Genomic DNA, 25871 nt, shown 5'->3' with positions numbered 1-25871 from the left:
GTCAGAGAAAACTTTGCTTATTTTTTTATTATCAGCTGGGTTTTTCGGTGCTACATAATTATTGTTTTAATTCCCACAATTTCCCCAAGATGTGCTGTGTCTGCAAACGCTATGAGATACTTGGTCACAGCATTTGTTTCTTTTTCATATTCCAACCACAAAGGGTATGGCCATAATTTTTTAGAACAATTTTCAGAGTTTACTTGTTATTGGTACTATTGACAGCATGTTGTAAGGCGACTAAAATCTTTAAATGTTTTTGGGCCTTCGTTGCATAAAAAAGCGAATCAATATAAATCATCTGTAGATGCTGTTACTACCGAAAATTCTTTTTTAGTGTTATACCAGCTAATTATATTGGGAAAAACTGTGAATTATGATGACGGAAAAATTATCTTCTGGCCACACTAATTTATCAAACAAGGGGTTCGTATAGTATTTATCTTAACAATCTTAATGCCGAAATAACTACACAAATATTGGCATCTTATATTGATATATGTATGTATGTGTTTTTATTTAATTAATTAATTTAAAGAACATTTTTATATATTTTTTGCAACTTTGTATGTCAATTTTGGATTTTTAGTTGAATGATTAATTCGCGAATTTAATATATTAACTTCATGCGGAAAACAAATGTTAGTGTTAATTATTTATAATCTCTTTCCCCTGCAGAAAGAACTGGCATTTTTCAAAAGAAATTACAATGAATTACATGCATTAAAAATTTCATGAAGTTTTGCGTACGGTTTATACTTAAACATGTAATGTCATTTTAGTGTTATCTTTTATTAATATTGAGCCTTTAATGGTAGCCCTTTGACATCGCTGTCTACGCGGAAAGGCTAAGATGGCGATCATGTGAAAGTACTTCCCTGGTGACTGATCTTTATACCAGGTTCAAACTTCCGTGATGAACTAGTTCTGGGCGCTTTATTTTTGACTAAAATTAGATATATATATGTATATATATATATGTATATGTATATATATATCGAATTACAATTTTCGACTTCGCGTCCTGTGGGTGGGTGTAGAACAATTTTCATTAACTGCTTATCCTCACTGGGATAGAGAGGTACCCATTTTGACGTCTCTATCCCAGTGAGGATTTAATTAAAAAGAATTCAGTTTTGAAAGCTGTGAAATGTTTCACTACTATTTACACCCGATACTCCGACCCCATAAAGCGCAGGCGGCACACGCACAGCGTAAAAACTTCGTGTGTTTTGGCTCGACTGTCGCAGCGGTAGAGAATCAAGAAACGTATTTGTCTTCGTGCTGTTGTTTTCGCACACAAACGGACTAAAACGTGAGTATATATGTACATATATATAGCACCAATAGCCGAGGCGATATAGCTATGTCTATCTCTCCTTCCGTCAGTTCATGTTTCTCATATATATATATAAAAAGCTACAGCAACCAAATTTTTTATCCAGACTCTTGTGATATCACACTGTTTCACTGCACACCGTGCAGTGGCTTTTCTGCTACCCCTTCCACGCGCTTAGTCATTTTCTCTGTCTCTCTCTCTCAAACTCTTTGTCGTGCAGTGTGCGATCTCTGGCGGTGGAGATCGGGTTAGAACAGAGTGTTGGTCTGAGAAGAGAGAGAGGGAGAGACAGATGTAGAAAAAAATAGGGAAGCAGAAAATGTTCGATAACTAAATCATTTATAAGCTGACATATATGTAAATACATACATACATATGTGTTGAGTACCAGGTATTACAGTATGGCAATGGTATAATGGATCATTGGTTACTTCTTTTCTAATATAAAAAAAAAAATAAAATACTATATTCTTTTAGCTAGACTTTAATCCAATTTACACTACTGGTCAAAATAATAAGTACACGCTCATGAGCTTTCTTTCACGTCTCGTAAAACTTTTTTAAAAAACAGAAAGAAAAAATTCACTTATTTTTAAGATTACTAACCTACAGTAGAATATAAACGAGAAGGAACGTGTGACTCGCTTCTGGGGACGCGACTCTACTTATATCCGTACTCAGTCAGTTATACATTTTTGAGCTTATGATTTTTTAGAATTTTAGAAAGAAAAAAAAATTTTACATTTTACATTTTTTTGCTACATCTGTTATCTACATCTACATCTACAATGTATATTTTACATCTAACATGTAGATTCTAGATGTACCATTCATATTCTACATCTCCTCCGCTAGGGGTTGCTCGCGCACTGAACGCGGCAGAGTGTGCGAGCGAGAAGGAGAATGAGTTGCGTTGTCGTTTGCTGTAGGGGAAAGGGGAAGCAACTGAAAATGAATTTCTTCATTCTGGCTATAATTATAATCCGATCTGATTCAGATTCGGCAATCTGGTAGATATGGTCATTCTCTACGGTACTGCGTAGAACTTTTAACTAAAAACTTTTAGTTTTATCATATTTTTAAAATTGTGGCTGCCACAGATTTTCGTCCTTTATGGTGGCGGAATCTGGTAGATATGGTCATTCTCTACGGTACTGCGTAGAACTTTTAACTAAAAACTTTTAGTTTTATCATATTTTTAAAATTGTGGCTGCCACAGATTTTCGTCCTTTATGGTGGCGGAAGGGGGCGGGGCGAAATTTTGAAATACACTTGTAGCAGTGTGATATCACATGAGTCTGGAAACCAAATTTGGTTGCCCTAGCTCTTATAGTCTCTGAGATCTAGGCGCTCATCGAGACAGACAGACAGACAGACAGACGGACAGACAGACATGGCTATATCGACTCGGCTATTGATGCTGATCAAGAATATATATACTTTATGGGGTCGGAAAATTTTCCTTCTCTGCGTTACACACATCCACTTTTACCACAAATCTAATAATCTAAAAATCCTTAACTCTTTTTTGAGTACGGGTATAAAAAATTTAACATACGCAATTTTCGCTTCAAATGAAGGGTTTCTGATCAATTTTATCTAAAAAACATAAACAAGGGGCGGTCAAAATAATAACTACAGCAATTCTACAAAGTTAAAAACTCAAAGAATATCAACATTTTTTTCACTTTTTTCTTATTATTAGTAATCCTACGACATTATCTGATATAACCACCCTTATTTTCTTTAGGTTTGGCGATTATTTTTGGCATACCAGCTATAATTTTGCGCCAAGTCTCTACTGGAATCTCATACCAAGTTTTTGGGACAAATTCTCACAATTATTCGGAGTTTCGAAATGTATTTGTGCCAACGCGACGTTTTAAGTCTTCCCATAGGTTGTATATTGGGTTTAAGTCAGAAGATTGACTTGGCCAATACAAAACGTTTACCTTGCCCTCCGTAAACCAAGCCTTGACCAGCCTTGCGGTGTGTTTTTAGTCGTTGTCCTGCTGAAAGACCCACCTCAAGGACATGTTTTCCTTAGCATATGGTTGCATAATGTCAGTCACTATATTTTTATACCTGAATTTGGTCATAGGATAATTTTTACGATGTATTGGTTCAACGCCATGCATAAAAAAAACAGCCCGAGACCATAAGGCAACCGCCTCGGTGGTTAAACATTTTTTTTGTACTGGACGTCGAATTATTTGCCTTTGGGGCGTCGTACACATCTCCTGTAGTCATTACCAAAAATATTTGGTTTTGTTTAGTCGCCCTAAAATGTATTATTTCATTTTTCAGACCCATCTGGCTCAGAGCATGCAAAATTTGTTTCGCCAAATTTTTGCCTCATCTCCAAATTTTTTTCTCAGAGTAAGGAACCTTTTCGGGCTATACGTTCTGATAAGTCTGAATATTGACGCCTACGAGGAACAGTCTGAGATGATATTTCATTGCCAATTTGAGCGGAAATGGCTTTGATGGACATGAACGCATAATTTTTTGCAAGACTGGCGATGCGGGTGTCCGTTGCTTCTGAAGATTTCTTCTTCCTTCTTCGATTTTCAGTGGGAAATCTTAAATTTAAGGCATTCTGATCCAAATAGACTGAGCGTCAAAGACTTTTCGCAGTTTCCCGAAGACTTTTCCCTTATTTTTAAAGATTCAAGACAATCATCACTTCTTCAGCAGAACAATGCTTTTTCTGCCCATATAGTCAAATTTTGTTAACTCTCATGTACTTTAACACTACTCGACACGATTTTTCCTCAAGGAACAAAACCAACTTTTTCTTAAAGATTTGCGACTTAAAAATGGTTTGATATTTTTTTTTTCTATGGCAGAACTTTTTTTAAAAAATTTTTGAAGTCTGGTATTTTTTTTCAAGCTTTTTTCTGAGGTAGCGCTTTTTTTTCACATAACTCTAGTATCTTACATCTGGTTGTAAAGAACTTTGCTATTTTGAAAAGATAATTAAAACAGCTTGAAGTTAAGCCAAAACACTGTGATTTCAGCTTACCGTCTGGGATATATAAAGCATTGAAATGCAAAAATGATGATTTTTGTGCGGTATTTTTTATTTCGACTTTAAAAATTCAGGAAAAGTCGAAACAAAATTATATCCTGTGTCCTCTATTTTTGTGTTAGCAAAGTTCTTTACAACCAGATGTAAGATACTAGAGTTATGTGAAAAAAAGCGCTACCTCAGAAAAAAGCTTGAAAAAAAATACCAGACTTCAAAAATTCTTCCAAAAAAAGTTCTGCCATAGAAAAAAACCATAATTCTTTAATAAATTTTAAAGCCCCATATCTATCAGAAAAAGTCGGTTTGGATCCTTGAGGAAAAAAAATGATCGATTTTGTCGAGTAGTGTAATATGCAAGAAGTCAATAAAAACCAACAATCCTTTGACCAAATAACAATTAAATCCTTAAAAATTCATAAATACCTCCAGTGTACTTATTATTTTGACCACATTAAATATGCACAGCCAGCACAAATTTAAGCTTAGAATTAAATTAAGGGTGCTCACAACTTTCATTTTTGATTTAAATATTTGGCAAAACTGTAATCTTTATAAACAATTGGCAGTCATAAATTCAAAAACATTCGAGATATTTCATAAAAACTCAGCACGATGCCTCTGTACTTATTATTTTGACCAGTAGTGTATGTATAACATAATAATCATATACCTTTTTTCTTATTTAGCATAATAAATGACCATAAAGTTCTTGGGAACATTAGTGACGATATGGGCTGGAAATCTAAGCTAAAACTTCCTCCAAAGGATAATCGATTTAAAACAACAGTGAGTATTCATATATAGTTTGTGTTTGAGTCTTCAATTAAAGACGGTAACGTCGTTTTGAAATCTTTGTAGGATGATCGTAAAATTAAGAGCGGTTTTTAACATTATGCTTTAGATACAGCTGTTGATCTTTGATTAGGATTAATTTACAAAACCTCTTATACTAAATGTGAGCTATAGTCCTATAAAATAATGGCACTTTGCTATGCTTCAGTAAAATTTCTATTTTCAGTAATTTTGAATTGATCTTTATATTTTAAAGTTGTTTTATGTTTGCACTCCTTAAGGTAAAATTAAAAAATCAAATCTAAAACTCGGATACGACTATAATCAATAACACTAGTCAACACGATTTTTCCTCAAGGAACAAAACCAACTTTTTATTAAAGATTTGGGGCTTAGAAATGGTTTGATGATATTTTTTTTTTTTTCTATGGCAGAACTTTTTTTTGAAAATTTTTTGAAAACTGGTATTTTTTTTTTAAGCTTTTTTCAGAGGTAGCGATAGTTTTTTTCACAAAACTTTAGTATCTTACGTCTGGTTGTAAAGAACTTTGCTATTTTGAAAAGGCAATTAAAACAGCTAGAAGTTAAGCCCAAACACATTGTGATTAAGCTTACCGTCTGGGAATTATAAAGCATTGAAATGCAAAAATGATGATTTTTGTGCGGTATTTTTTACTAAATTTTGACTTTAAAAACCGGAGAAGTCGAAAAAAAATTATATCTTGTGTCCTCTATTTTTTTGTGTATAGGTGCGTTTGAGTAGGTATCGCTCATTAAAATCTATGGAGAGACTTTGAAGCTAAAATTCGTTAACTAAACCTAAAAAATGGAAAAAATGAACAAAAATACCTTTTTGAAGGCGGCAGGCCCAACTGCCAATTGGGAACAAAGCAAACGAACAATATATAGTTTGTGCTTTGTAGTCCTCAATTAAAGACGGTAACGTCGTTTTGAAATCTTTGTAGGATGATCGTAAAATTAAGAGCGGTTTTTAACATTATGCTTTAGATACAGCTGTTGATCTTTGATTAGGATTAATTTACAAAACCTCTTATACTAAATGTGAGCTATAGTCCTATAAATTATGGCACTTTGCTATGCTTCAGTAAAATTTCTATTTTCAGTAATTTTGAATTGATCTTTATATTTTAAAGTTGTTTTATGTTTGCACTCCTTAAGGAATAAATTAAAAAATCAAATCTACCTTCGGATACGACTATAATCAATAATTAATGATTATACACAGTTTTTAACAAGCAGTATCTTTATTAATTGCAAAAATTGCAATAATCGAGGTTAGCCGAGGTGCGATAAATGTTCTAGTAATTATTTTAGGTAGTTCAATATGTTAGAAAAACTTTGAGGAGAAACTTTTATCAAGAATCATATTTTTCCTAAGAGATAATGATAAAAGAAAACATGTCTATAAAAATACCAAAAACGTGAACTTTTACTTATTTTTATACGTTTTCGTATCAAAGTTGCGGTTATTTCCAAGGTTATGGGTCAGTAACAAGAGTAGTTTTTTATTATTGCAGTACATATATTTTTTTGATGGAACTTAAAAGCCGCATCTTGATACGAGATGTTTTTTATAACATTAAAAATGGGTTTTATTGTTTTTCAAAATGTTTCAAGCATTTCCGGTAAAAAAAAATGCTTATTCTTTCTTCTTATCAATTGTTGGAGACCAATTTAAAAAAAACACGTTTTGGTTCGAAATAGTTCCTTGCGTCAACTTGGATGGCATTTGACTCCATTACAACACACTGCCGATTGCTGTTTTGTTTCGGGCTCAAATTCATATTCCAATCTTCGCCACCTGGTACGAGGGGGTTTACTCAAGCCGTGGTTGTATTTGATCACCATTTCTTAGCATCACTTGAGATGCGTCTTATGTCCCATAGTGTTCTGAAATGACCAAAATGTTTTTTTTATACCCGTACTCAACAAAGAGTTAAGAAAATTTCGATGTACATGTAGATAACAGATGTAGCAAACAAATTTTAAATGTAAAATTTTTTTTTTTAATCTAAAATTCTAAAAAATCATGATCAAAAATGTATATACTGACTTTTAATTTTGTTAATGAATATCATCGGGTCAATGTTTTCTTCTAAAATATTAAAAAAAAATGATATTTTTGTTGATGTTTTGCTTAAGAAAACTTGATTGATCCTTGCATGAAGTTGTATGACCTAGATTAAAAAATATTTTTAATATAATTAGTCTCAAAAGTAGAGCAAAAATATATTTAAATTTATTCCGACAATTTTTTTAATTTCACTATAAGAAAGCTTAAGCTCCCCACTTGTAGAAATTATTGCTTCTTCTTTTGCTGTTAACATCCTTTTCTCCCAATTTCAACTTAGAAATTAGATACAAATAAGTAATTATACCCGTACTCAAAAAGAGTTTAGGGGTATATTAGATTTGTGGTAAAAGTGGATGTGTGTAACGCAGAGAAGGAAACGTTTCCGACCCCAAAAAGTATACATATTCTTGATCAGCTTCAATAGCCGAGTCGATAGAACCATTTCTGTCTGTCCGTCTTGTTTGTCGCCTGGATCTCAGAGACTATAAGAGCTAGGGCAACCAAATTTGGTTTCCAGACTCATGTGATATCAGACTGCTACGTGTATTTCAAAATTTCGCCCCACCCCCAACAAAAGACGAAAATCTGTGGCAGACACAATTTTAAAGATACGATAAAACTGAAAACGCAGTATCGTAGAGAATCTACCAGATTGCCGAATATGAATCAGATCGGATCATAATTATAGCCATAATGAAGAAATTAATTTTCTGTTGATTCCCCCGCCTCCTACTGCAAGAGATCTGCTACTCATTCTCTTTTTCGCTCGCACACTCTGCCTCGTTATGTACGCGAGCGCCCTCTAGTGGAGGAGGTGTAGAGTCTAATTGGTACATGTATAATCTACATGTTAGATGTAGATTATAAATAGTAGATATAGATAACAAATGTAGCAAGTAAATGTAAAACGAAAAAGATGCTCTTCTTATTCAAGTAAGCAAAAAAAAAAGAACATATTTTGTGAAGGTTCACAATGAACCACAGGCATTTCCGTCTTCTGCTTAATTAACGGTAATTTAAATGCAAAATAAAATCAAGGCTGTATCAATAAAGAAAGAGTTGCAATATCAAAAGGAACAAAAATATAGCCAGCTGTGAGCTGCAGTCTATGTTAGTTGATAAAAAGAAGTTTGAATATCAAGCTCCTCATACATGTACAGGATGTAAGGACTATATTTTCGTTGTACTGGATCTAAATTTTATTAATAGTACTTGGTGCGCCATCTTTTATGAATGTATGTAAACATTGAATATCTTTAACATTTGTAAACCGATTGACTTGAGTCGACAAGTGTTGGAAACTTCACACCGAAAGAACGCGCTGAATTAGTGACAATTTACATTTAAAATAGTCATTTAGTTGCGTTCAACTAAAAATATCTTATACATACGAGAGCGGATCAATAAGTCCGGAGACCTGGATTAAAAACTGGTTTTTAGCAATGGAAACTGCACATGTGTGCGCCATTGCATTGGTCTGGTGGAAAAAAACTTTCTTGATCAAATGCTGTCGTTTCGTTTTCAAATATTTATTAAATCAATCCAATAAGTTGGTATAATATTCACCATTGTCTGTTTTACACTTTCTGAAGGTAATCAATGTGGTTAATACCGCGAGCATTCCAAAAAACGTTCGCCAGGACTTTATTGGCTAAAAACCAACTTTGGCCTTCTCTTGCCTAGAATAACCCTAAATCTACTGTTTTGACTGCTTTGGTCTCTGTTGTGCTGTGGTGGACGCATGGTCTATCCACGTTTACGAAACACCGACCACCCTTTGTGGTCGGCAGTCATCTTGCGGAAAGCTTTCTCATACTCACGTGATCATTCAAAATTTAAACCACTTAGCCATGTGGTTGCCTATGGCTTCCAAAATATCTTGCTTATTCAATCTCTGATCGGCCCACACGAAATCGTGAATTTTTTCAATTTCTGGAGACTGGACGTGCTTGTACGGGCATAACGAAAAACAGTAAACCACTCTTTTACCATTGAAATCGATGGAGAATAGATCCCATAGTATTTCAGGCAGGCTCCGGTTTTCTCATTCACTTTGCGTTTTACTTTTCAGCAAAAAGCCATAATTTTCATTTCACGGCGCTGTACTGTACTCTTAAGCGCCAAATTTAATGCTGTTATACCCACGCCTTAGTGCCAGCTCATACAAAAAGAGCTCTGTTATGTTTAACCGAGATTTATCGATAGCCAAATCGGGCTGCCACAGATGTTCGGACGAATTTGTTTGTGCACAGATCAATTTTTCAGATCCAATTTTGAAGTTGGTTTACAAAAAAATAATTTATAAAAAGGCCACAAGTTCAATTCTCAAATTCATGTCCATGTATTAATAAGTCATCTATTTTTTTCCTTTCGCAATTAAGATTCGTTTTGTTGCATAAAAAGCCATTTACTTTTCATTTCGGCGAGAAATATGTTGCCATTTTGAAAACGGAAAAGTCTTGCGTTTTACGAAACGTTTTGCGTCACTTTTGTGACAGTAAAAACCGGAGCAAGCCTGCCTGTTTATCAAGCTTTTCCCTGTTTTCAGTAGTGGTTTTATCCGCAAAAAATAATGCTGAATCAGCACACAAAATTCCATTTTTTCAAATTTTATTCAAAGCACGAGGAAACTTGCTATCAATGGCTGTAAACCACAAACAAACTCGCGCAGCTTCTTCAAATTTTGAAAGGAATGAGCTATTAGATGCTTTTTGACAGAAAAATTATTGTCACATCAATTAAGTGGCGGGAAATTCAAAAGGTCTCGTAATTTTTGATCCGCCCTCATATGTACTATATATGAAAATCGGTTGTTTTTCCCTGTATATTTCATCATCCTTAGCAAAAACTTTGATTCTGGTTTATGTTTTGTTAGAAAATGTAAGTTTGCGATTGCAGACGTACGTTTTTATTCTTTTTTTTTATTTACAGTAAGCACACATAATATTCGTACATCCTTAACACTCTAGTTTAAACACCTTTACCTTGGAGTTCGGTTAAGTGTAACCACTAACCATACAGTATATAGATGTGCCAGTTCATACAACGAAAGTTGTATGTAGTTCATACAACAATAATGGATAACAAATATAATAGCCACTGACAAACATACAAATTAATTAAACAAACATTAAATTTATAAGTTTTTATTTCAAATGAAAAAAGAAGGAATAAAAGGAGTAAAAAAATGGAGAGCCCCAGATTGATGGTTGCCCAGGGCCCGGTTGAAGGTTGATCCGGCCCTTTATAGGTCGATTTTGGTTTTAAACTTTAAAACTTTAAAATTTAAAGTTGTTAATTGTTTGTATTTACAGTGGGCAGTGGCAAAATTAAAAAATATTTTATAACGCTTTGAATAAAATAAAATTTTTAGTTTAGGAGATATGAGCAGAGATAACATCCTTTATTTTTATATATTGTATTTGTTTCCCCAGAGCCGAAGACCTGGTAACGTACGCTGCAAACTCAGCTGCGCCCCTTTCGTTGTATGAACTGGCACCGCACATAAATTATTTGTACAGTCCTTATGTTCTTCAAATAATATTTGAATATTACAAATAAAATACAATACAATTTTTGCGGTCAGTCTTTATGATGTCTAAAAGTCCTCTGCACAACCTTTCCCCCATATGCATTAATATTGAGCCACTAAACAAGAAGGGCCATTTTCAAGTATTCTTTCGATGAACCTTTTGGGCTTCCGTATCCTTTTTCCAAATTTCTCCAAGCATGCTTCAGGTAACTAGAGCTGAGTTGCAATTCGTCACTCAAACTATAATTTTACATATCCTTGATAACACTACTCAACAAAAATGAAGTTTTTCTTTCCGCTGTGGATCAAAATGATTTTTTCTAATAGATTTCAGGATTTAAAAATTTTTTTAGTACTTTATTTTTTTTATGGTTTAATTTTTTTAAAGATTTTTAAAATCTGGTATTTTTGTTGTTATGGTTTTTTTTCAGAGGTAGTGCTTCTATTTTTCACATAACTTAAGTATCTTATATCTGGTTGCTGACAATTGCAGCTATAAATCCGACCCAGACACTTTGTATCTGTAGCTTAACGCCTGGAAGATATTAAGCTTTCAAATTAAAATTTCATAATTTGTTGCGGTATTTATTTAATTTAATTTTTTCTCTCGAAATTTTGACTTTAAAAACTCGGGAAAAGTAGAAAAAAAAATAATTCTTTGCCAACATTTTTAGTTTTAGATAGATGCATTAATTAAGCGTCGTTTAAGGTATTGTTCATTAAAACGTAAAAAGTCATTTTGGTCCACAGCCTAAATGCCGTGTTGACTAGTGTAATTATACCCGTACTCAAAAAAGAGTCGAGTCGATAGCCGAGTCGATATAGCCATGTCCGTCTCGATGAGCGCCTAGATCTTAGAGATTATAAGAGCTAGAGCAACCAGATTTGGTTTCCAGACTTTGTGATATCACACTGCTACAAGTGTATTTCGAAATTTCGCCCTGCCCACTTCCGCCCCCACAAAAGACGAAAATTCTCCCAATTTCAACTTAGAAATTAGATACAAATAAGTAATTATACCCGTACTCAAAAAGAGTTTAGGGGTATATTAGATTTGTGGTAAAAGTGGATGTGTGTAACGCAGAGAAGGAAACGTTTCCGACCCCAAAAAGTATACATATTCTTGATCAGCTTCAATAGCCGAGTCGATAGAACCATTTCTGTCTGTCCGTCTTGTTTGTCGCCTGCATCTCAGAGACTATAAGAGCTAGGGCAACCAAATTTGGTTTCCAGACTCATGTGATATCAGACTGCTACGTGTATTTCAAAATTTCGCCCCACCCCCAACAAAAGACGAAAATCTGTGGCAGACACAATTTTAAAGATACGATAAAACTGAAAACGCAGTATCGTAGAGAATCTACCAGATTGCAGAATATGAATCAGATCGGATCATAATTATAGCCATAATGAAGAAATTAATTTTCTGTTGATTCCCCCGCCTCCTACTGCAAGAGATCTGCTACTAATTCTCTTTTTCGCTCGCACACTCTGCCTCGTTATGTACGCGAGCGCCCTCTAGTGGAGGAGGTGTAGAGTCTAATTGGTACATGTATAATCTACATGTTAGATGTAGATTATAAATAGTAGATATAGATAACAAATGTAGCAATTAAATGTAAAACGAAAAAGATGCTCTTCTTATTCAAGTAAGCAAAAAAAAAAAGAACATATTTTGTGGAGGTTCACAATGAACCACAGGCATTTCCGTCTTCTGCTTAATTAACGGTAATTTAAATGCAAAATAAAATCAAGGCTGTATCAATAAAGAAAGAGTTGCAATATCAAAAGGAACAAAAATATAGCCAGCTGTGAGCTGCAGTCTATGTTAGTTGATAAAAAGAAGTTTGAATATTAAGCTCCTCATACATGTACAGGATGTAAGGACTATATTTTCGTTGTACTGGATCTAAATTTTATTAATAGTACTTGGTGCGCCATCTTTTATGAATGTATGTAAACATTGAATATCTTTAACATTTGTAAACCGATTGACTTGAGTCGACAAGTGTTGGAAACTTCACACCGAAAGAACGCGCTGAATTAGTGACACTTTACATTTAAAATAGTCATTTAGTTGCGTTCAACTAAAAATATCTTATACATACGAGAGCGGATCAATAAGTCCGGAGACCTGGATTAAAAACTGGTTTTTAGCAATGGAAACTGCACATGTGTGCGCCATTGCATTGGTCTGGTGGAAAAAAACTTTCTTGATCAAATGCTGTCATTTCGTTTTCAAATATTTATTAAATCAATCCAATAAGTTGGTATAATATTCACCATTGTCTGTTTTACACTTTCTGAAGGTAATCAATGTGGTTAATACCGCGAGCATTCCAAAAAACGTTCGCCAGGACTTTATTGGCTAAAAACCAACTTTGGCCTTCTCTTGCCTAGAATAACCCTAAATCTACTGTTTTGACTGCTTTGGTCTCTGTTGTGCTGTGGTGGACGCATGGTCTATCCACGTTTACGAAACACCGACCACTCTTTGTGGTCGGCAGTCATCTTGCGGAAAGCTTTCTCATACTCACGTGATCATTCAAAATTTAAACCACTTAGCCATGTGGTTGCCTATGGCTTCCAAAATATCTTGCTTATTCAATCTCTGATCGGCCCACACGAAATCGTGAATTTTTTCAATTTCTTCGGGTATAAGAGACTGGATGTGCTTGTACGGGCATAACGAAAAACAGTAAACCACTCTTTTACCATTGAAATCGATGGAGAATAGATCCCATAGTATTTCAGGCAGGCTCCGGTTTTCTCATTCACTGCGTTTTACTTTTCAGCAAAAAGCCATCATTTTCATTTCACGGCGCTGTACTGTACTCTTAAGCGCCAAATTTAATGCTGTTATACCCACGCCTTAGTGCCAGCTCATACAAAAAGAGCTCTGTTATGTTTAACCGAGATTTATCGATAGCCAAATCGGGCTGCCACAGATGTTCGGACGAATTTGTTTGTGCACAGATCAATTTTTCAGATCCAATTTTGAAGTTGGTTTACAAAAAAATAATTTATAAAAAGGCCACAAGTTCAATTCTCAAATTCATGTCCATGTATTAATAAGTCATCTATTTTTTTCCTTTCGCAATTAAGATTCGTTTTGTTGCATAAAAAGCCATTTACTTTTCATTTCGGCGAGAAATATGTTGCCATTTTGAAAACGGAAAAGTCTTGCGTTTTACGAAACGTTTTGCGTCACTTTTGTGACAGTAAAAACCGGAGCAAGCCTGCCTGTTTATCAAGCTTTTCCCTGTTTTCAGTAGTGGTTTTATCCGCAAAAAATAATGCTGAATCAGCACACAAAATTCCATTTTTTCAAATTTTATTCAAAGCACGAGGAAACTTGCTATCAATGGCTGTAAACCACAAACAAACTCGCGCAGCTTCTTCAAATTTTGAAAGGAATGAGCTATTAGATGCTTTTTGACAGAAAAATTATTGTCACATCAATTAAGTGGCGGGAAATTCAAAAGGTCTCGTAATTTTTGATCCGCCCTCATATGTACTATATATGAAAATCGGTTGTTTTTCCCTGTATATTTCATCATCCTTAGCAAAAACTTTGATTCTGGTTTATGTTTTGTTAGAAAATGTAAGTTTGCGATTGCAGACGTACGTTTTTATTCTTTTTTTTTATTTACATTAAGCACACATAATATTCGTACATCCTTAACACTCTAGTTTAAACACCTTTACCTTGGAGTTCGGTTAAGTGTAACCACTAACCATACAGTATATAGATGTGCCAGTTCATACAACGAAAGTTGTATGTAGTTCATACAACAATAATGGATAACAAATATAATAGCCACTGACAAACATACAAATTAATTAAACAAACATTAAATTTATAAGTTTTTATTTCAAATGAAAAAAGAAGAAATAAAAGGAGTAAAAAAATGGAGAGCCCCAGATTGATGGTTGCCCAGGGCCAGGCCCGGTTGAAGTTTGATCCGGCCCTTTATAGGTCGATTTTGGTTTTAAACTTTAAAACTTTAAAATTTAAAGTTGTTATTTGTTTGTATTTACAGTGGGCAGTGGCAAAATTAAAAAATATTTTATAACGCTTTGAATAAAATAAAATTTTTAGTTTAGGAGATATGAGCAGAGATAACATCCTTTATTTTTATATATTGTATTTGTTTCCCCAGAGCCGAAGACCTGGTAACGTACGCTGCAAACTCAGCTGCGCCCCTTTCGTTGTATGAACTGGCACCGCACATAAATTATTTGTACAGTCCTTATGTTCTTCAAATAATATTTGAATATTACAAATAAAATACAATACAATTTTTGCGGTCAGTCTTTATGATGTCTAAAAGTCCTCTGCACAACCTTTCCCCCATATGCATTAATATTGAGCCACTAAACAAGAAGGGCCATTTTCAAGTATTCTTTCGATGAACCTTTTGGGCTTCCGTATCCTTTTTCCAAATTTCTCCAAGCATGCTTCAGGTAACTAGAGCTGAGTTGCAATTCGTCACTCAAACTATAATTTTACATATCCTTGATAACACTACTCAACAAAAATTGAAGTTTTTCTTTCCGCTGTGGATCAAAATGATTTTTTCTAATAGATTTCAGGATTTAAAAATTTTTTTAGTACTTTATTTTTTTTTATGGTTTAATTTTTTTAAAGATTTTTAAAATCTGGTATTTTTGTTGTTATGGTTTTTTTTCAGAGGTAGTGCTTCTATTTTTCACATAACTTAAGTATCTTATATCTGGTTGCTGACAATTGCAGCTATAAATCCGACCCAGACACTTTGTATCTGTAGCTTAACGCCTGGAAGATATTAAGCTTTCAAATTAAAATTTCATAATTTTTTGCGGTATTTATTTTATTTAATTTTTTCTCTCGAAATTTTGACTTTAAAAACTCGGGAAAAGTAGAAAAAAAAATAATTCTTTGCCAACATTTTTAGTTTTAGATAGATGCATTAATTAAGCGTCGTTTAAGGTATTGTTCATTAAAACGTAAAAAGTCATTTTGGTCCACAGCCTAAATGCCGTGTTGACTAGTGTAATTATACCCGTACTCAAAAAAGAGTCGAGTCGATAGCCGAGTCGATATAGCCATGTCCGTCTCGATGAGCGCCTAGATCTTAGAGATTATAAGAGCTAGAGCAACCAGATTTGGTTTCCAGACTTTGTGATATCACACTGCTACAAGTGTATTTCGAAATTTCGCCCTGCCCACTTCCGCCCCCACAAAAGACGAAAATCTGTGGCAGGCACAATAGATACAATAGATACGATAAAACTAAAGATGCAGTATCGTAGAGAATGACCATATCTACCAGATCGGATCATAATTATAGCCATTATGAAGAAATTAATTTTCAGTTGCCTTCCCCCGCCTCCTACAGCAAGAGATCCGCTACTCATTCTCTTTCTCGCTCGCACACTCTGCCTCGTTATGTACGCGAGTGCCCTCTAGCGGAGGAGATGTAGAATCTAAATGGTACATGTATAATCTACATGTTAGATGTAGAATATAAATAGTATATGTAGATAACAGATGTAGCAAAAAAATGTAAAATGTAAATTTTTTTTTAATTCTCCTGAGAGTGAGATTTCTGAAACTTTTCTGAAAACCATCGTACTTTTAGGGGTCGTTATTGTCAACATACGAGTATTAAGTGTATTTATATATGTTACCTTTTTGTTTTTAGGATGTGACGGATACACGTGGGAACGAATTTGAAGAATTTTGCCTTAAAAGAGAATTACTTATGGGTATATTCGAAAAAGGATGGGAGCGTCCATCTCCCATTCAAGAGGCTGCTATACCTATTGCTTTGAGTGGAAAAGATGTACTAGCTCGAGCCAAAAATGGAACTGGTAAAACTGGAGCTTATTGTATTCCGGTTTTAGAGCAAATAGACCCAACGAAAGACTATATCCAAGCATTAGTGATGGTTCCTACACGTGAACTGGCCTTACAAACCTCACAAATATGCATTGAACTAGCAAAGCATCTTGATATACGAGTAATGGTCACCACTGGAGGTACCATTCTGAAAGACGATATTTTGCGTATATATCAAAAAGGTATTTTTAAATATTAATATTTAATTTTTACAAAGATAAAGTTCAGAGTAGCTGTCTGAAATAAAAATTGTATAACTTTGAATGGGCTAGATTAAAATAGTGCAGAAGTTGCAGACAACTTACTCAATAATGTTATACACTACTCGACAAAATTGAACTTTTTCTTCCCGCTGTGGACTAAAACGACTTTTTCTGATAGATTTCGAGATTTAAAAATTTGTATAGTACTGTTATTTTTGGTTTAGTTTTTTTTAAGATTTTTAAAATCTGGTATTTTTTCATGTTTTTTTGTTCAGAGGTAGGGCTTCTATTTTTCAAATAATTTAAGTATCTTATACCTGGTTGCATAGAACTTTGCAGTTCTGAAAAGCTGACAAATGCAGCTATAAATCCGACCCAGACAATTTATAGCTGCACATAAAAATATACCATATTTTATAATATTCTTAAAAAAAAAACTAAATTATAAAAGTTATCAAAAAAGTAATTTTGGGCCACAGCGGAAATGACGTGTTGACTAGTGTAATTATTATAATTAGGTGTGTCAAGATATTAAAAACATAGTCAGGCAGTCTCCGGCTTTCCAAAAAAATTGAACTTTTTAACAATTTTTTGTTAATTTTGACTAAACGGAAAAAGTGTTGAATTAAAATAGAAAAACTACATTTTACAAAAAAAAAATATACACACTACTGGTCAAAATAATAAGTACACGCTCATGAGCTTTCTTTCACGTCTCGTAAAACTTTTTTAAAAAACAGAAAGAAAAAATTCACTTTACTTAATCTTAAAGTAAAGTGAATTTTTTCTTTCTGTTTTTGTAACCTACAGTAACCTACAGCTTCAAATGAAGGGTTTCTGATCAATTTTATCTAAAAAACATAAACAAGGGGCGGTCAAAATAATAAGCACAGCAATTCTACAAAGTTAAAAACTCAAAGAATATCAACATTTTTTTCACTTTTTTCTTATATTAGTAATCCTACGACATTATCTGATATAACCACCCTTATTTTCTTTAGGTTTGGCGATTATTTTTGGCATACCAGCTATAATTTTGCGCCAAGTCTCTACTGGAATCTCATACCAAGTTTTTGGGACAAATTCTCACAATTATTCGGAGTTTCGAAATGTATTTGTGCCAACGCGACGTTTTAAGTCTTCCCATAGGTTGCATATTGGGTTTAAGTCAGAAGATTGACTTGGCCAATACAAAACGTTTACCTTGCCCTCCGTAAACCAAGCCTTGACCAGCCTTGCGGTGTGTTTTTAGTCGTTGTCCTGTTGAAAGACCCACCTCAAGGACATGTTTTCCTTAGCATATGGTTGCATAATGTCAGTCACTATATTTTTATACCTGAATTTGGTCGTAGGATCATTTTTACGATGTATTGGTTCAACGCCATGCATAAAAAAAACAGCCCGAGACCATAAGGCAACCGCCTCGGTGGTTAAACATTTTTTTTTACTGGACGTCGAATTATTTGCCTTTGGGGCGTCGTACACATCTCCTGTAGTCATTACCAAAAATATTTGGTTTTGTTTAGTCGCTCTAAAATGTATTATTTCATTTTTCAGACCCATCTGGCTCAGAGCATGCAAAATTTGTTTCGCCAAATTTTTGCCTCATCTCCAAATATTTTTCTCAGAGTAAGGAACCTTTTCGGGCTATACGTTCTGATAAGTCTGAATATTGACGCCTACGAGGAACAGTCTGAGATGATATTTCATTGCCAATTTGAGCGGAAATGGCTTTGATGGACATGCACGCATAATTTTTTGCAAGACTGGCGATGCGGGTGTCCGTTGCTTCTGAAGATTTCTTCTTCCTTCTTCGATTTTCAGTGGGAAATCTTAAATTTAAGGCATTCTGATCCAAATAGACCGAGCGTCAAAGACTTTTCGCAGTTTCCCGAAGACTTTCCTCTTATTTTTTAAGATTCAAGACAATCATCACTTCTTCAGCAGAACAATGGTTTTTCGGCCCATATAGTGAAATTTTTTTAACTCTCATGTACTTTAATATGCAAGATGTCAATAAAAACCAACAATCCTTTGACCAAATCCCAATTAAATCCTTAAAAATTCATAAATACCTCCAGTGTACTTATTGTTTTGACCACATTAAATATGCACAGCCAGCACAAATTTAAGCTTAGAATTAAATTAAGGGTGCTCACAACTTTCATTTTTGATTTAAATATTTGGCAAAACTGTAATCTTTAAGAATATAAACAATTGGCAGTCATAAATTCAAAAACATTCGAGATATTTCATAAAAACTCAGCACGATGCCTCTGTACTTATTATTTTGACCAGTAGTGTATATATACATATACATATGTATACATATATATCTGTATACATATACATATGTATATAATTTGTTTTCTATAAACCAGGGACCGTAATCATTATAGTTATTTAAAAAAAATTACATCTTAATGATTACACTAGTCAACACGATTTTTCCTCAAGGAACAAAACGAACTTTTTCTTAAAGATTTGGAGCTTAGAAATGGTTTGATGATATTTTTTTTTTTCTATGGCAGAACTTTTTTTTAAAGAACTTTTGAAAACTGGTATTTTTTTCTTAACCTTTTTCAGAGGTAGCGATTGTTTTTTTCACATAACCCTAGTATCTTACGTCTGGTTGTAAAGAACTTTGCTATTTTGAAAAGATAATTAAAACAGCTTGAAGTTAAGCCCAAACACTTTGTGATTTCAGCTTACCGTCTGGGAAATATAAAGCATTGAAATGCAAAAATTATGATTTTTGTGCGGTATTTTTTACGAAATTTTGACTTTAAAAACTCAGGAAAAGTCGAAAAAAAATTATATCCTGTGTCCTCACGATCGGAATTCCCGATTGGCAGTTGGGCCCGCAACCTTCCAAAAGGTATTTTTTGTTCATTTTTTCCATATTTTAGGTTTGGTTAACGAATTTTAGCTCCAAAGTCTTTCCATAGATTTTAATGAGAAATACCTTAAACTACGCCAAATTAATGCACCTATACACGAAAAAATAGAGGACACAGGATATACTTTTTTTTCGACGTTTCCTGAGTTTTTAAAGTCAAAATTTCGTAAAAAATACCGCACAAAAATCATAATTTTTGCATTTCAATGCTTTATATTTCCCAGACGGTCACAAAGTGTTTGGGCTTAACTTCTAGCTGTTTTAATTATCTTTTCAAAATAGCAAAGTTCTTTACAACCACGCGTAAGATACTAGAGTTATGTGAAAAAAACAAACGCTACCTCTGAAAAAAGCTTAAAAAAAAATACCAGACTTCAAAAATTCTTCAAAAAAAAGTTCTGCCATAGAAAAAAAAACATAATTCTTTAAAAAATTTTAAAGCCCCATATCTATCAGAAAAAGTCGGTTTGGATTCTTGAGGAAAAAAAGTTCGATTTTGTCGAGTAGTGTTATATATGAATTTCTTACGTTTTTCTTCAATGATCATTATTTTTAATTAAACTTTACACATAATCATTATTATTGAAAAAAAAAATGGAACTTAAAAATAGTGATTAAAGTTGAATATTTTGTTTTCGCTCAAAATGAAACTTAACAGTAAGTAAACGCAGAGAATTTGAATTTTCACCAATATTATTTCATATCCTTGTAAAGGGCACACAAAGCTACTCCCCGCGCTTATATGTTCTTTTGACTTGTCTTTCCTCGAGTGGGTGTAAAACGTGTTAATGCTTACGAGCTTAATGTGTATGGCCTAAGAGTTGAAGCAGATAAACACGTTAATTAGTACTTGATCGGAGGCCTCGTGCGGATTTATGATCGGTAGGGCCTACAGTAATCCACTCGTTACTTCATATGCTCGAGATCATTCTAGACGCTCTCTCGGCCTGAAGCATCTCACACACTTGCTAAATACATACATCAATTCATATTGTATGTAAAGCATTTTATCATCTATTCTTTTTCTAAGCTCGCTCTTGTCATCTTTGGGCTCCCACTGCTGCAGCTGGGCATGCTCTACTTAGTTACTGCTTGATATAGCTGGAGAACATACTTTTTTGTCCCCAAACTATTACTTAGGCACGAGGTTGGCTCGCTTCGTTTATAATCATTATTTTTAGGTTCAATTTTTTTTCTATTTAAAATAATGATTATGTTCAAAGTTTATTAAATTACTGAAAAATAATGATTATCATTAAAGAAAAACGTAAAAAATCAGAAATTTAAAAATCATAGCGGAAATGCAGGTATTGCACAAAAACGTAGATTTTTGTGTAATCCATTTTTTTATGTCTATTATAAGTAACAATAGACAAAAAAATAATAATCATTATTTACTATAAACTAATAACAAAACCAATATAATTCCAAAATTTTTGTTTAAACTAGTATTAAGTAATATGTTGTGGTACCACCCTTGGCAATCGGGTAAGGAAAGAGGGTGGTTTAAAAACGAGCCTCAGAATAGGTTTAAAAATTATGTTGAGAGAGGTGCCGCCACAATGCTATGCAACATTATGACGAATAGACGTAAGGAGGAAAAACGCAAAAGAATAAAACACTTGTTGTATACTACATAAATCATAAGATGTCATATATACAAGCTGGATTGTCGCGGCAAGTGTTTCATATCGAGTAATGGCTTTATTTTTATTTACAGTACAATTAATTATTGCGACTCCTGGACGAATATTGGATTTGATGGATAAGAAAGTTGCTGATATGTCGCATTGCAGGATATTAGTTTTGGATGAAGCAGATAAATTACTATCGCTTGATTTTCAAGGCATGCTGGATCATGTTATATTAAAATTGCCAAAGGATCCACAGATACTCTTATTTTCTGCAACATTTCCACTGACTGTGAAAAATTTTATGGAGAAGCATTTACGCGAGCCATACGAAATAAACCTTATGGAGGAACTGACGTTGAAAGGTGTCACTCAGTACTATGCATTTGTACAAGAAAGACAAAAAGTACACTGTTTAAACACATTATTTTCAAAGTTGCAAATTAACCAATCTATAATATTTTGCAATTCTACGCAACGTGTTGAATTATTAGCTAAAAAAATTACAGAGCTTGGGTATTGCTGCTATTATATACATGCAAAAATGGCGCAAGCACATAGAAACAGAGTGTTTCATGATTTTCGTCAAGGTCTCTGTAGAAATTTAGTTTGCTCTGATTTGTTTACTCGAGGAATTGATGTACAGGCCGTAAATGTTGTAATTAATTTTGATTTTCCTCGAATGGCTGAGACATATTTACATCGTATTGGGCGTTCTGGTCGGTTCGGTCATTTGGGTAAGTAATTATCTTAAAATTCGAGTTTAAGTTAACAAAAAATTTGAAAGCAATATCTGATTTTTCAATATCTGACAAATTAAAGACATCGGTGCTTAAACTTTAAAGTGTTATATTTATAGCATACCTCAAATCGTTTTTAAATTATTTAATAATTTGTATACCTGGTAATTTAAATACCACATAAAGTACATATAAGATTATGCTTCTTGCTGGCCTTGCAAGATCACGTTTATGGTAGACAATGTTGCTTACATGGTCAGTTACTCAAAGCTTACAGAGCTGACCATGCTTACATGGTCAGTTACATCAAAGGTCGTTGCGCCTCCAAAATAAGGAAGTTTTTTCCACTGAGAATGTAAGTCGAGTGAAAATATTTTAAATTCAAAGGCGAGGCAAAACTTTCATGTTTTTCTTAGGTTGTCCCTATGGACCCTATCAAGGTTTGCTTCTACTTTTTCTTGTTCCTTTAAGTGTGTTGAGGTAATTCTAAGCAATTGGAAACAAAACTTTCAAAAAAAAAAAAGAAAATTTGTATACCCGGCACTCGAAGATTTTAGGGATATATTAATTTTGTGGTAGAAGTGGATGTGTAACGACCAGATGGAAGCGTTTTCGACCTCATAAAGTATATTTATTCTTTATCAGCACCAATAGCCAAATCCGCCTGTCCGTCTTTCTTGATGAGCGCCTCGATCTCAAAGGTTATAAGAGCTAGAGCAATCAATTTTGTATAAAGATTCCCCTGCGCCCCTTCGGCCCCACCAAAATCTGTGGCATCCACAATTTAAACGAGAAAGAACGTGTGAGTCGCTTCTGGGGACGCGACTCTACTTATACCCGTACTCAGTCAGTATACACATACAGTGATGGAAAAAATAATAGAAACGGCATGCGCATTCAAATTTGAAACCAAATATTTCATTTTTGGAGCAAATTGTTTGAATAAAAACAACTGTGCTTAGTTTCAGGATAATGGGTGTTTACTTTGGATTCTCTTTTGGACTCCTTTCGTAAAAATTATAAGCTAGGTACACTAATTTGTAGGAAGATCACGTTTTTGTCTTGGAAAAAATAATAGAAACGCATTCCAATTTTGTTCTTATATTGTAATAAAACGGTTAAAATCGAATTATATAGGTATATAGGTAATAGGTAATATAGGTTATATAGGTAATATAGGTAATATATAGGTATATATAGGTAATATATTATCGCCAAAAGACAAAAGAAGATATGAAATACCTATTCCTAAGGATTCCGTTTTTGTTGTTGTTATTATTCGGTTCAGAATGGGTCGTGGAGTATATTGTAGGGATATTAAAAAAAACATATCCTAAATCTAAAAACTAAAGGCCACACAAGGTCAGATGGTCACACATATCTAAAATGGATTTAAAAAAAGTGTTTACTTCGATTTACTACAAAAAATAGCGAGACACACGCGTATGAAAGCCCGCAACATGGGTTCATTTCGACAGGCGCGTTGTTTAAAAATCCAAAAAAAAAATCCCTTTCTCTCGTTGATAGATCTGAAAAATGATCTTAAAGCACGGGTTAGTAGTCGTACTATAAGGAATAGGCTGATTGATGTCAATTTAAAAGGTCATATAGCTCAAAAATATACCACTACTTTCCAAAAAAAGTTAAGGAACCGAGTAAATTTCGCGAAGGTACATTTATGTCGTCCAAGTTACAAAAAAAGTCATATGAAACTAAGGTAAATGGGCTTATATTTGTTGGGGAACTTCATATAAGGCATTTTAATACTACTTCTCACGACCCAGGTATTCTGTTAAAGCGGGTATGCATGGTGGTGGGCACATAATGTTGTGGGGATGCTTTATCCATTCGATTATTGGTCCAATACTTTGGATATAGAAAAAAATGTGTGCCTCCGACTATGTAAATATACTCGACAGTATAATTCTGAGTAGGAAATACCATTAAACTGGTAGTTCGATCAGGATAATGACCCGAGTCACTCCTAAATGCTGACCAAGAAATGGTTCCTGCACAAAGAAGTTTCCCTGATGGATTGGCCTGATGGAATATCAGAATATCACCTTTAGGAGATCTTAATGAAAAGGACTGGCGTCGTTTAAGGTATCGCTCATTAAAATCGTTAACCAAACCTAAAAAATGGAAAAAATGAACAAAAAATACCTTTTTGAAGGCGGCGGGCCCAACTGCCAATTGGGAACAAAGCAAACGAACAAGGGTTGTACATTTGGTACCTGATCGCGCTCCTTTGTTCCCAATGGGCAGTTGGGCCCGCCGCCTTCAAAAAGGTAGTTTTTGTTCATTTTTTCCATTTTTTAGGTTTGGTTAACGAATTTTAGCTCCAAAGTCTCTCCATAGATTTTAATGAGCGATACCTTAAACGACGCCAAATTAACGCACCTATACACAAAAAAATAGAGGACACAGGATATAATTTTTTTTCGACTTTTCCTGAGTTTTTAAAGTCAAAATTTCGTAAGAAATACCGCACAAAAATCATCATTTTTGCATTTCAATGCTTTATATTTCCCAGACGGTAAGCTGTAATCACAAAGTGTTTAGGCTTTTCTTCTAGCGGTTTTAATTATCTTTTCAAAATAGCAAAGTTCTTTACAACCAGACGTAAGATACTAAAGTTATGTGAAAAAAACTATCGCTACCTCTGAAAAAAGCTTTAAAAAAAAATACCAGTTTTCAAAAATTTTTCAAAAAAAAGTTCTGCCATAGAAAAAAAAAAAAATATCATCAAACCATTTCTAAGCCCCAAATCTTTAATAAAAAGTTGGTTTTGTTCCTTGAGGAAAAATCGTGTTGACTAGTGTTATTTTTAAATTATTATTTTGTTATGTTTTGATACATAACGGTATAGACTCAATCAAAATTATTAAACTTAAAAAATACAAATTTTGACTGAAGAAAATTTTGAAAAATGCGAAAAAAAATTGTCGTTTCTATTATTTTTTCCATTACTGTACATTTTTAAGATTATAATTTTTTAGAATTTTAGAATTAAAAAAAAAAATTGTACATTTTATATTTTTTTTGCTACATCTGTTATCTACATATACTATGTATATTCTACATCCAACATGAAGATTCTAAATGTGCCATTTAAATTCTACATCTGCTCAGCTAGATGCATACCGAGGCAGAGTGTGCGAGCGAGAAAGAGAATGAGTAGCGGGTCTCTTGCTGTAGGAGGCGGGGGAAGCAACTGAAAATTAATTTAATCATTTTGGCTATAAATATGATCCGATTTATGATTGCGTTAATGTCGTCTTTATAAAGGTTTAAGAACTAATTTTAATCTTCAACCTTTTTTAATTTTTATTTTAGGAATTGCCATTAATCTAATAACTTACGAGGATCGCTTTGATCTTCATCGGATTGAAAAGGAACTTGGTACCGAAATAAAACCCATACCGAAGGTTATCGACCCTGCATTATATGTCGCAAATGTTGGCGGATCGTCTGGAGAAATTTGCAACAACAGTGATCTTAATACTTCTGCAAACGAGGAAGGCAATGTTAGCAAATAAAAATCAGATAAAACTGTAATTATAGGTTTTTTAGTATAATATAATACATGAAATCAATAAAGAGAATGAAATAGTTCGGAAAACTAACACAGGCGTAAATCTATACAATACAAAAAATTTGTGTGTAAGGGGCTATCTCGGTAATGCGTGCACCAAATTGATTGCGTTTTTTTTTCAAATGATAGC

General features: G+C 33.8%; 1 protein-coding gene across 1 annotated transcript; it reads left to right on the top strand.

Moving 5' to 3' along the window:
• The first annotated feature begins 224 nt into the window (after positions 1-224).
• LOC111078160 (ATP-dependent RNA helicase me31b) lies at positions 225-25772 on the top strand. The gene is made up of 5 exons (XM_022372704.2): positions 225-426; positions 5057-5156; positions 16477-16855; positions 21496-22143; positions 25483-25772. Exons 1-5 carry the CDS (start codon positions 377-379, stop codon positions 25683-25685), a joined length of 1380 nt encoding a protein of 459 aa, XP_022228396.1. The 5' UTR covers positions 225-376; the 3' UTR covers positions 25686-25772.
• Positions 25773-25871: the final 99 nt, after the last annotated feature.

Source organism: Drosophila obscura, unplaced genomic scaffold (assembly GCF_018151105.1).
Source record: "Drosophila obscura isolate BZ-5 IFL unplaced genomic scaffold, ASM1815110v1 contig_139, whole genome shotgun sequence".
NCBI classification, from domain to species: Eukaryota; Metazoa; Arthropoda; class Insecta; order Diptera; family Drosophilidae; genus Drosophila; species Drosophila obscura.
Note: the sequence above shows the minus strand (reverse complement) of the source record. Positions and strands in the feature narration are given on the sequence as shown.